General features: G+C 37.6%; 1 protein-coding gene across 1 annotated transcript in view; it reads right to left on the bottom strand.

Annotated features, from left to right (window-relative positions):
* The window catches only part of dnah7 (dynein, axonemal, heavy chain 7), a gene marked incomplete at its 5' end in the record, with an annotated part of 85,794 nt that overhangs the window by 24,488 nt on the left and 47,911 nt on the right, over positions 1–13,395 (bottom strand). Inside the window, 12 exons of the mRNA XM_084422387.1 lie at positions 40–220; positions 583–929; positions 3,187–3,517; positions 3,652–3,881; positions 4,410–5,282; positions 5,377–5,596; positions 5,672–5,798; positions 6,118–6,286; positions 6,644–6,799; positions 10,308–10,505; positions 11,454–11,675; positions 12,877–13,008. Coding sequence (XP_084278513.1) covers positions 40–220; positions 583–929; positions 3,187–3,517; positions 3,652–3,881; positions 4,410–5,282; positions 5,377–5,596; positions 5,672–5,798; positions 6,118–6,286; positions 6,644–6,799; positions 10,308–10,505; positions 11,454–11,675; positions 12,877–13,008 — 3,186 coding nt within the window. The remainder of the gene's footprint in view (positions 1–39; positions 221–582; positions 930–3,186; positions 3,518–3,651; positions 3,882–4,409; positions 5,283–5,376; positions 5,597–5,671; positions 5,799–6,117; positions 6,287–6,643; positions 6,800–10,307; positions 10,506–11,453; positions 11,676–12,876; positions 13,009–13,395) is intronic.

The raw sequence follows: 13,395 nt of genomic DNA, 5'->3' as shown, positions 1-13,395 counted from the left end.
TGTGTAGCCTCTTTTTTGTGACTACTGTCCTCTGCCTACCTGATTCTCAAGGTCAGCCTTTTTGTTCTTATTGGCTTCCAGGGTCTCCTGTAGTTTGGCCAGTTTGTCCTGGACCTCCTTCAAAGCAGCCTGTTTCTTTTGGAGGCTCTCCATGGCCACCTTAAGCTTCTCTTCTGCATGTTTCAACTTCTCTTTCTTTGGGGCTACAACCTTTGCTACTCTGTGAAAGGGAAAAGAAAGAAGTTTCTTGACAAAAAATATTTTTCACATTTTCTAAAATAAAAATGTATTGGAGACCCATATAAAATCCAGTTTATTGTTCATGTCTTGAATTGTGAATTAAGGTCTGGTCACATTTACAATTGTTTAGCGAATGTTTTGATGATGTAATTCAAATATTTCAATAGTGTGATCAGGAATTTTTTGTAGCTAATTCTCTGCATTGATGAACAGAAAGCTGCATTGTTTGAAAGTGACTTTTCACTATCATTCATCACTACACTATTGACAATAAACAATGGACATTTATTGCCTGCAAAAATTGGCTAATGTGACCGCACCTTTAGTTTAGCTATAACTCACTTATCATAGGAGTCCATGGCACAAACCCATTTACAGAGCCCCTCTGCAGCAGCGGAGGCCGTGCGGATCTTCTCCGGAACAAAGTCTGGGTTGGTGATGTATTTGTTGCGGATGACGCTCATATAGTTGACTGGAATATTGTCTTTATTGTACTCATGAAGGCTCTGGAGAAACTTCATATCTCCAAGCAGTTTCTTCGCTGGGCCCCAGAAGTCCTCCACCTTCTTGCCGGAGCCTGAGGGGTCTGGGACACGGTCTGGTTTTATGCCTTTCAGGATGCAGATGGCTTCCATCACCAACTTGACACCAGCTGGGGGATTCTTCATGGCTTTAACCACAGTTATATCCTACAGAGGGTGGTACAGATTGATTAATTGAAAATCGATGGTATGCAACAGTTTAAAAAGTACATATTAAAGGAGTCATGACATGAGAAATCAAAATTGCCTTGATCTTTTGACATATAAGAGGTCTTTGTACTATCAAAACATCCTGCAAGTTTCATAGTTTAAGGCGAGACATGGCAGGCAAAAACATCGTTTTTTTTTTTACTGGTCAATTTTGAGATTTTGGGATATTTGTCTTCAATAACGTCTTCTTTCAGACTTGTGGTGAAAAAAAGTCCGAAATACACATTTAGGTCTTTATTTTATTACACTTTGTCTGTTTGCGTCTGTAGATTTCTCATAAATGCAACAAAAGTTTGCGTTCTTAATCAACATGCTGCTCCGCGATCTCTGCCGTCACCCTGTCATCAGAAGCACCGTTATGAAGCTCTCTCTCTTCTGTACAATGCTGTCGGATCCAAATATGGTCATTTCCTTTTTATCAGCAACCAATCGTGAAAGTAAAAGGACTGAATGCGCATTCTCATTGGCTGATGATAAATCTTTAAAGCCCGTTTTCTCAAAATGACTTTTCTCTCATACTCCAAGTCCGAAATCTCCACTTCAGTAGCACCTATATACACCAAACTTTCCAGTCTTGTACCTAGTTATATTATGAAGACATTTACAGAGGGATTTGTAAATATATTATTCCTAGCCTGATTTATATAACATTTTATTCCAAAAAACATGGCGAAAATCATTTTTTTAAAGCTATTGACAGTATTTTCTGATTTACAGGATAACAAAAGTAGGTATCCATAAATCCCTCTGTAATTTTTTTCCCATCTAATATGTGAACACAATGAAAAAAATTATTTTTAACCTGGCTTCATCCAATACTCAGATTTAAAATATAATATTAAAATTTAAAATATATGCAAATTAGCGCATATTTAATTAGATATTGCCTAATTTGCATATTTAAACATTAAATTACAGAAAACTTGTAATACATTTTTTTCTCATCTTAATGTAAGTAATCAACTGGGAAAGTTTCATGGTGATATCTGCTAGTTAAAAATTTTACCCTATTCACCTGTAGTGTCTCGCCTTAAAACCTCCTCCTCATTATAAACAAAGCATTTATTTTTAATCAAAAACAGCTTGTTCTGATATTGGATGACTTGTGACGTCACACGGGCAAATACATTTGCATATGACTGCCTCCAGAGCAAGACATCGACGAATAGTTCTATAGCGAAGTGTACTAGCTGCAAAACTTTCAACTTTCCCCACAACTTTCAAAATTTTCCCAGAAACGGACACAGCGATTTTAGAAACCAATTCGCTAGTCGGATTTCGCATGATATGAGAGAATACTCACCCTCAAAGTTGTCGATGTAGATCGAAATATATAATTTAAAGCCCTTCTCTTTCTTACTCTTAGGTGTGACAGCTAACTGCCTCACAATATTGTTAACATCATTCACGTTAACCGCTGGAAGTTCTTGTAAACAGCGAGTGTAATTTACCATTATCTCCACCGAATGCAAAAACGGCTTCTGACGCAGCACCGGATGTAACTGGGCGGGCTGAGACAAAACGCGGAAGTGATCGTGCATACAGCCTATAGTTCCACTTTAGCACAGTCAAATGTACTTAAGTATAGCTTTAGTTGAACTTCAGCACTATTTCCGGATAACTAAAGTGCATTAAATACAAATTTAGCAGACTTTAAGTATACCAATTTAGTATACTAAAAGTACAATTACAGGGTATTTATATTAAGTACATAAATATGTAAATGTTTTGTAGTATACTTAGCATAAAATAAATGTATTTAAAATACATTTTAGTATATTTAGTTTTCACTAGGGACTAATTTTCTCCTTACAATAATGAGAAACGTTCTCGTAATCATCACTTCTATGCATGCGCAAAGCAGCGGAGCAGAAGGGAGTCACACGTTAGTGACATCCGCTGGTCAAAGCCGTGTAAAATGCGAGAATACAGCAAGCATGGCACGTTCTGCAAAAGTCAACTATTTATTTGGTGCTTTATACAATACTGATTGTACAACTACAGCACACCTACATATCCAAATCTGTTAAAGAACGCTTCATCTGGAAAGCTGGGTCAGTTCACACAGAATGTGCTTTTCCATTCCACTGCGCTGCTTTTCCATAGTTTTTCTATGCAAACATGCGCTACGCTAGAATGCAATTTGTATGCAACATAAAGTAAGAATAATTATTAAATTATCGTTTCCTCCAACCTGCTGTGTGAGTGTGTTCAAAGCAGCCAATGCAGATTCCAGAATGGGCACAGCAACCGCCAGATCGGCATCACATTCATCTTTAATAGCCTTGGCAGCCAACGCCTGCTCATTAGCTTCTGCTTCATCCACACGGACCACTTTCTCTGTCTTGGATACCTCCACAGACTCTCGCTCGATGACCACCATCATCTCTTCCACCTCTTTACTGGCCACACGCAGCTGAGGCTGAAGGGCCTCCAGCTCTACCTGCATTGTGCACACCTGAGTGGCGGCCGATTCCAGCTTCTGGAGACCAACCTCATAACGACTCTTCAGCTTCATGACCTCACTGTAACAACAGATACCATCAATGTGAATGAAATGTGAAAATGTGCCAAAATGTGACAACCTAATTATTAAAACCAGTCATCAGTCATCAGTTAATGATTCTAATGTAAAGCCTCTCAGACCAGAATGACTTACGATCTTTTGCGCTGGAGTAAGTGCTTAAACATAGATATGAGCTCCAAATAGGAAGTTGGTGTGACATAGTTGTAGCGTTGCAGCTCCGAAAGAAAACTTGCAGAGAGATTTATGGTGGATGTGTGGAAGCTCTTGCACATGCTAATACAGCCTTCACGAGTAGTGTCCGTCATTTCAATATCTTCCAGGAAACGGGATGCCACAGCCTGCAGTGCATCTGCTGGCCAGCTCTTTTGGAACATAAGGATTCATTACACTTTTATCTCATATCACAGATTTTATCTAATTTTTGATGAAGTTTGCACGCATCATTAATTCTGTTACTTTCCTGTTTAAATCTGTTAAGCTGCTTCGAAACTATTTCAGTAGCACTTTATTTTACAGTCATGTTTCCCGGATATGTACAGATATGTACTTATTATAGTAAATACAGTAACTGGGTAATAACTAGGTAATAACCCTGAACCTACCCCTAAATCTAACCTTAACCCATTTAGTTACCTTAGTAACTAAATACCCAGTACGATCTTAGGTAAGTAAGAAAGATATGGTAAGTACTTACAAGAGCAACCACAATTTCTATTGTATAAAGCGCTATAAAAATAAAGGTGACTTTACATATTTAAATATATAATAAATAAATAAAATTACTCTTTTTAAAATATGAATATGTATAAAAAAAATTATATGTATAAAAACTAAAACAGTAAATCAATTACACTAAAATAACACTTTACATTCTTTACATTGACACCAACCTGAAACCAGTCAATAGTGCAGCAGTTAATCAGAGCCGGGAAACGTCTAAGGCGGCTTCTGAAGGTGTCACCAATAGGACTCATGGCCAGTACCACGTGCAACTGGCTGCGACAGCGCTCCAAAAACATGTTAAAAAGAGACAGTGGGCTGCCGTCCGTCTGCTTATCACGTTCACGCTGACGGTCCAAGACACGCATGCGCTCACAAATCTCCTGCTTCTCATCTACGGCAAAGAGATTGGGAACCTCACCAGTGTTTAACAAGTTACTCACATCCTCCAAAAATGACTCCAACTTAATCTGGGTGTCAGTGAAAAGGAAGACTCCATGAGTTTCCCCAGATGTCGATTTTTGCATGATGAGTTTGAGGTCATCACGCCACTCTGCAACCCCATAACTCTTCGAGATCTCCACCTGGAAGAGTTCGGCTTCAGCCATATGGGCGGCCAAGCGCGTCAACGACTGACGGCCGCTCCCTCCGACTCCCACTAAGAGAGCATGACCACGGGGCTGTTTGAGAATTCGGGAGATGCGACAAACGTGTTCAATGGCGAACCGGAAAAGTACAAGATTCATGGGAGCCTTGCTTATATTGTTGTACTCTTCAAGATGGGTCTCCACCACCTGACGGAGCTTCTCGGGGTTACCCACCTCCCGGTAGTTGCGGTCCTCACCCTTGGGGTCGTGAAAATCACAGAACATGAGGCTCCGAAGGTCATCTTCGGTTACAAGCCCATCTGCATCACTGTCCAAATGCTTGAAGAGCTGATGGAAATCTTCTTTCAGATGAGACTTAGAAACTTCCTGCAGGAAGCCCACCATCCATGCACAATCAGACGGATGAACTAAGCGGTCATAATACACCCTCAGAACCTGCATGAGAGGATATTTCAACATCAGTTTAGCTTTCTTACTTTCTTTCTTACTTTCTTCATTATATGGCCTATAAAACTGTGTTTGCAGTTACCTCATGCACCCATAAGCGTTTGATGGCCATAGGGTCGTCTGCAGTCTCCGGCCGTGATAAGCAGATGCCCTGGATGACGCGTGAAAAATCTCGAAGGTTGAAGAGATAGTGGGACTTGGTTGGGGTTGGCAGGAGGTTCTTAGTGGCCTCCTGGTACACAGACATGGTGGCATTGATGATCTGAGAGGTGACGCTGGCGAACAGTTTGGGAAATGGAAATCTGAAAGCAGGTAAACAGGAAATGTATTAAAAATGTAATTTATTTAATACTCACATTGGTATGAAGCACCATTACCTTATGGTTAAGTGCCAGTCCAGAATTTTTGAGAAGATAGTGAACATGGTTTTGTCATCAAATTCATTAATGGTCACAGTGTTGAAGTGGCGTAAAAAGCGAGGAGTCACAGGGTTCCTACCTCCACCTGCACATGACAATGGACATGTCAAATAATTTAAAGCAGACCAGTATACACTGTTCAAAACATTAGACTTGTTGCTTCCTTTGCTGCAATCTCAAAGTTGCATGCAAGTACTATTGGCCTCCTAAAGCCATTTCTAATTTTCATTTAATATATATTTTATTTTATTTCTGCTTTATTTCCATAGCTGAAAACTATTTTGAATAGCTTTTGCTTTAGTTTTAGTTAACAATGACAACCCTGCTGAACACTGCTCTTTGAACTGCATTTGCCTTGAATAAAAACGGTATTAGCATACAGTTTATAAGTGACATGAACTCACCAGGCGGACCCATGGCACACATGATTTGGATGTCCACTAAGCTGATCATGGAGCAGTCCTTCATTTCATACCAGTTCCAATGGTCGAGCCACTGTCGTAAGAGCTCCACTGGAGGCTGGGCTCCATAGGTCTCTCTTGCTGGCATGTTCACATCATCCACAAACACCACCTGATAAAAGTAATCAAAAGGCAAATTAAAGTCAAAATAACTAAAAAATGACAGGACTAAAATGTTTTTAACACTAATGTCAATGTCATTTTGAATGTTGGAAGATAATGTGCCATTTTAAACATCCCATTTTAAATACAGGTGAACTTGTTTTTCAGGGGAACACATTTGTTCTCATTTAATTTAGATTGAAATTTTCTGGCAATTAAGAACTAATTTTCAAGTTACAGTCAGACTTTTAGTCACAAACTAAAGTCATAAATGTTTTCTAAAGAATTGCGTAGTAAAACTTGAATGAGATTTAATCATATCCTCTCCAGTGAAAAAAAGGGTTATAAAAAGATGCTTAATGTATACCATTTTCTTTCCCAGGGGAGGACCAAACACTCCTTTCCTTCTCTTATCAAGTTTAGACATAATAATGTTTTGGGTCTGCGATGCTGTTGTTTGGGCTGAGAAGTTGATCAACAGAGGACTGTACACATCCTTCTCCAGACGATTCAGCAAAAAGTCCTGTGGGGGATTTAGAGACACTTAATTAGCTCTAGTTAGCACAGATGTTGCATGCATGTTTTCATGAACACTTTCAACCTGTGTTAGAAGTGATAATAAAACAGTCTTTCAATTCTTAGCCTGTCACTACCATTATAAAAGATGCTGTAAGTAAATTAGTCTAGGAAATGATTTTATATAACTTTCGCGCCTGACATAATTATGCTTGTGTCTTATATAATAACTTAATACAAGCTAAAAAACCAAAGCAATATGGATCTCTTTGAATCCCAATAAATTTAACAGTTAACTTAAAGGATGAAAATCAACAACATGCACAACCAACATAAAAGCTCTTATTATGGATCAGCCATGTGTCAACTAATTAATGTAAATCTATGCACATTTCAGAGAGAGCTCATTCATTTTAGCTTGAGGAGAACGTGAGTTGCTCCACTTGTGCATGCCACATACAATCTCTTTCATTCCTTACAACTCTGTGAAAGAGCCATGTGGCAGAGTGTGAAAAATGATGATTTAATATTCATGTGCTAAATGAGGGTGATGAAGTCATTGGCACCTGCAGGCATTTCACGCCATGGAGACTTTTAGAGTCCTTCAAATTTTTGCCAAAGATTCATGAGGGGAAATTGTGAAGAAAAAAAAAAAAGAGGAGAAGAGGAAAGAGGAGGCAAAGAGACCTATGAAGTGAGTGGGTAAGTGAGTATAAAGAATGAATAATCCTATCAATTTTAATGAAATTACTGGTGATTCAGATTATATTTATGTTTTAAACAAACATTACTCATTACTCAAACATATGATGTCTAAATTGATCCCACAGGTGTATTTAAAACAAAATCATAATGATGCAAGTAACAGATGAGGCTGTTTGGCTGATGGATCTTCAGTCGAGTCACTTTCTAAACGTACCACCGACCAAAATATGAGTGTGGAAAGAGGTTGGGATACATAGTGGGCCACAGTCTGATGACATGTCGTCCCTTAGTGTGCAGATGTACAAAATCAAGTAAGATGTTTTATGCTCAGCTGTGGGTAGAGACAGTTTTGCTGTGCACCAAAAAAATTTTTTTTTCCTTTTTGAGCAGAGGCACCAGTGGAAGTCCTGACTCACTTGGTGTCATAGGTGAGATTATACAAGACCAAAAGACAAAAGACACCTTTATGTAAGTTTATAAATGGATAGTTCCGGTCCTTGATTCTGATTGGTTGAGCCGTGTTCGAAGCCGTTGTAAATTACTCTCAACAAACATACACCTGTGACCACATTTCATTAGCATTACTGCGTAACTGCCGTTTGTGATTTTTTGTTGCTGCCGGTTGCTGCATGTGTTGCTTGGCAACCTATTTGGAACTACATTGCTTGGCAGAGGAATAAATGTGTTATAACATTATATTTTTTGTAGCTGGTGTTTATTTTATGAATAAAATAAATATTAAAATGAATATTTTTATGGAGTAACCGTTTTATAAAAGCAATAGTATTTTTTATATTGTTTTAATGACTGTGGTGGCTCATACCAACATTGTATTAACAAAAACTAGTTTGGGACTGCTATTTAATTGCTTTAGCATAGGCCTAATGTTTATTTATTAGTAGTCTTTACTATTAGTCATATTCTTACAATTTATGTGTATGTTAAGTAAAGGGGGACAGTAGCCTACTTATGTGTGTGTGTGTGTGTGTGTGTGTGTGTGTGTGTGTGTGTGTGTGTGTGTGTTAACAATTTTTGTGTAAACATGTATTATAATATGCCTATATATACATATATATATATATATATATATATATATGTATGTATATATGTATGTATATATATGTATATTCATTGTAAATTGTGATAATCATAATTAATAATCGCAATTACAATTTCAAGGGAATAATCGGCAATTATGATTTTTTGTCATAATCGTGCAGCCCTAGTACAGAGGTACAGTTTTCAGTCAGTGGGCAGGGGACAAGAGTTCAAATGCTGACTAAATATATCATACTTTTAAGTAAACTTCTTTTATGTTCCCAAAAAGTCTCAAGCAGCAAGTCTCAGTTTCGAGTGGCAGGACTGTGGGAAGATGATGACAGAATATTCTGTTTAAATCAAATTATCTGTTGAAGGTGAGACTCAATTCAACAGATGAGTTTTAGTCTTAGGTAAAACTTTTGTACACCTATGAATACAAAGAAATTCAATCTGTTGAAGAGTCACAATTCATTAAAAAGTGTACGAATTATATTAGTATGAACTAATTAATAGTAAACTGACTTTTAATCACTACACCATTCTAAATTGCAGTAAACTCTCCTCATTACATGGCACAACCAGCAAAATCTGAATTATGCAGGAAATATAAAGTAAATTACCAAACACACCAAATATTCTTAATTTGGAGTGTCAATTTAATGTGTTAATTTAGTACAATTAAATATAAAAACAAATGTGTTAAAATATTAACATACTAAAGCAGTATTAAAGCAGTCAGTCATTATTTAGTAAATGGATTTCCACTTCAATCAAAAATTATCTATCAAACAATATATAACACGATATAAAACACGATAAATGTAACCATTTAAAAGAGAAAAATATGTTTTGTTATCACTTTTGTAGCAAGGGCGCCGCCATCTTTGAGTACTACAACCTGTGACGTCACAGAGTTGGTTGGCTCCATAATGAATATTATTAATGTTTCGATTCTGGTCTTTGATTTGTTCATTTAGTTGCTGCAATCGTTAATAGTAATAGATAAACTCATAATATCTGTCGGCAAGTAAAATAGGCGAACAAAAATAATTCAGGCCTCAAGCAGTGAAGTTGGTTAAAAACTAAAAACTAAGAAATATTTATTTAGCAATTTGCATTAGCTTTTAACTATCTCCGCATGTTGTGGAATGACAAACGGGTAATTAAAATGATTGTGATTCATTTTAATTTCTGACAGTCATTTTTGCAACATATTCTATATCCAAGTAAAACTATGGAAATCTTGAGGCAGTGGGACTTCTGTCTGAATGTGTTTTAGGAAGTGAAGCAGTACTGTTCTCCGTTTCAGCGGCAGTTTATGAAAATTAACTCTTTTGTCATTTGCTTTAACACTGTAAAACTCATTTTTAAATCCAGGAGCAATGTAATAATGACCTCCCTTTTGTCTTCTGATGCGCTGTGGCTTTCCCATTTCCATCTTTGACTATCTTTATCTTTCACTATTTGTCCTCCACTGTTGTATCTGTTGAACTCAGGCAAGACAACCAACCCTGTGACGTCACAAGCTGTAGTACTGCAAAATGGCGGCGCCCCTGCTACAAAAGCTATAGCAAAAAATCTTTTTGTCTTTTAAATGGTTACATTTATCGTGTTTGTTATATCATTTTTGAATAGAGTGGAAATCCATTTACTAAATAATGTTAACTTGACTGGCTGCTTCATTTCCACTGTAATTGATTGACAATCCTATTGTCAATCAAGTGGGAGACTGGTATTCACTGTGGTAAAAACTGCGCTGAAACACTCACTAGAATGTAGACGCTCTTGCCAGTCCCCGTGGGGCCAACAAAGACGGTGGGCTTCTGATGAGTGATGAGCAGCTTCATGAGAGCAGTGTAGCGTATAGTGTTCTCCGTAGGCACAATTATTTCGTTGAACTGCACATCTTTGGGGATAGGGGGAAAATCCTTCAGCTCCTCAGTCCACAACTCCCATCTGCCTGGACCCTGTTAAAGTATTATTGCTAATGTAAACCATTTTTATGAAAAACAATTTCAATAAATATTCTTGTTAGCTTTTTGGTTTGGAGTTTTGTTTTTCTGTCCTTCAATGCTGTCTGAAACTACAGTGTGTATTAATGCTGCAGTGTTTCCAATTCCACCATCATGGCACCCTTAAAAATGTAATGATGCACTCTTTGTAGAAGCATTATATACACTTCATGTTCCTGTCTGTTCAGAAAAAAAGGCTTTTATCTACATCAGAAAAATGTAAGCAATGGATAATCCATTTCTTCTCTAATAAATGACATTTTCAGCATTTAATGAGGCATGAAATTGGCAAATTAGTCCAGGTTATGCCTGAAGTTTTATTACACAGAGATAAAGCTTGTGATTTCTAAAAAAAAAAAACAAGACAGATTAGCTCATTCGGGATGAGGAGAGTGTGCTTCCTGAGCAGAGAGTGGACTTGCTTATTAGTATTTCAGGATGAAAAAGAGAAATAATCAAATCCACATGCCTCACGGTCCAGAAATTAAGAGTTTGGTTTTACACTTTGTATGTATTCTAAATATTGATCAAGCCAAGATGGCATTTTTAATACCAAATCAGGCTGAATATTAGAATTGCACAAATGCTTTCTAGAAAGCCAGATTGAGATACATCTCTAAGAAGGAATAAGAAGCTGCAGGAAAGTGAAGATAATATAGATAACACAAAAGATTATCACATTTTGTCCTCAATAAAAACTTTTTTAGATGGTTCTTTAATTTTTTTTAAATGATCAGTAAGCTGTTAAAATGGATTTAGATGGAGTAGAGGAGTTTTCAAAAAGTATTTCATGTCAGCTACCTAATTACCCCCAAAAAATTGGAACAGGAAAAAACTTCCCAAAAGAGCCCAATCTGTTTCTCTCTACATATCCACTCAAATGTGTTGAAGAAACTTCCTGACCTCTTTGAGGAAGCGGTATTCATAGAGCATGCCCTCAGTGGGTAAAGGCACTGTCAGCTGCTTGGCAGGAGGCTCCACATGCTCCAGGATTTCATGTTGTGTGCGCGTCTCCTCACTGAGGCCACTTGTCAGCATCTCCTTTACCAAACCATCAAACTTTACCCGTCCAGCCTCAGTGCAGCTGGCCCCGACTGACCACAAGAGGCAGAAAACAAATATGCCCTATACAGGAAGAGAGAAAAAGTATGTTTTCATGCAGTAAGAGAAGTCAAAGAACAAACAGCTCAGTAAAATCTTACTGTTGACGTCTGATAAGTCCATTTTTAGGTATAATATATTGAGTTTTTCCATAAATAATATAATTTTTTACTTCCTCAGTTGCTGTGTAATCACTACGACCCACTGCTGACCTTCCCACAGCTACTAATCCAATCAATTATTCATAAATATTTCTTTACAAACTTAATTCCACCTTAAGATCAATCTGCTGCAGCAATGACAATCAATACAAACATTGCCATCATTGATTTGAGACAAAATGCTTTGTGCTCCTTTGGCAAAAAAAAAAAAAAAAAACTTCAAGATTGTGCAATACTCTGATGACCAACTGAGGCAAATAAAGTCATTCCTATCTGGGAGGAGGGAGGTTTTCTAAGCATTGATCCTGTACTAGCAGCTAATCAATGAGACTCCCCGTCTATGTTGGCACTTTTTGATCCACTGATATGATCTCTGTCTCAGAGGAGCAGGTGGAAAAAGATTATTACCTTTAGAGGAGAAATGCAGACAGTATTGACAGACTTCAGAGTCAGACAACATAAAAAAAAGGCAAAAGTTGCCTTCGGCTTAAGATATGACCCCTCAGGGCAGTAAAGTGAAGACATTTGTGAGAAGCAATTATTTTGATGAATTTGCAGTCAAACACCCAAACTGGAGAAAAAAAGTCCCTAGTATGCTTTGAGGACCAAGTGAAACTAAACAAGCATTTTGATTCACTAGCCATGAAAGCCAATTATTCAAACAAATGAAAAGATCCTTGAGATACACTATATCCAGTATAAGGCATCTCTCCTCTGTATTCATAACCTTCTGAACACTCTCTATGGGTCAGATATATTGTATAAACAATTAATTAATGTAAAATATTGCACAAAACGATTGATCACAATTAGATCAAATGATGAAAATGTGAGTGGTGCCTATGTGAAAAGTAATGCCATGATGCTAATGCGTTGTGGATCATTGCTAGAACATTGTTATGTGGTTGCTAAGATGTTTTGCTTGTTTTTTTGCCAACTGCCTCAGTGTGGGCTCAGCAGCAGTGCGGATCATTTTCGGCTTCATAGGCAAAGCTGTGAGCATTGAGTGCATTAAGTGTCCAACATTCTACATTTGGTCTTATTTTCACATTTTATCTCCTCACCTCAAGCCAGGAGCAGACATCTCTTTCATTCACCCCTTTCATCTGGCTCTCCTCTCTGAACTCATCCATCATGCAGTCCATCAGATTCATCAGAGACCTCACCAGGCTCGTGTTGGACGTGGGAGATAATTCCTGAATGCCCACACAAAACACACTCCATTAGTCCGGACCAAGAACCCATGGCAAGATATATGGTGGTGTGCTATTATACTGGACAAAACTATCTTGAAGGTACAACGTGAGATAATAATTGCTAGACAAAAATGACAAACAAGGGAAGAAATATAGCAGCAAATGAGTGGCAGAAGAAAGCTCTACTCTGTCTGACAAAAACTGTATAACCAAAGTGCACTGTTAGCAATAAGAGACAAAACAGGACTGTCAGGAAAGTGTTTTTTAAAAAAAAGAAAGGACATAATTAGCGCTTTATCCCATTCTGAGCACAAGGCAAGCATGTAAGCACAAAATAACCCTTAACTGCAGAAGCCTGTGATTATTGGGAAAGGAAATTCTGTATGT

Source organism: Rutilus rutilus, assembly GCF_951802725.1.
Source record: "Rutilus rutilus genome assembly, chromosome: 10".
NCBI classification, from domain to species: domain Eukaryota; kingdom Metazoa; phylum Chordata; class Actinopteri; order Cypriniformes; family Leuciscidae; genus Rutilus; species Rutilus rutilus.
The sequence above is the reverse complement of the archived record's forward strand: the minus strand, read 5'-3'. Positions and strand labels throughout refer to the sequence as shown.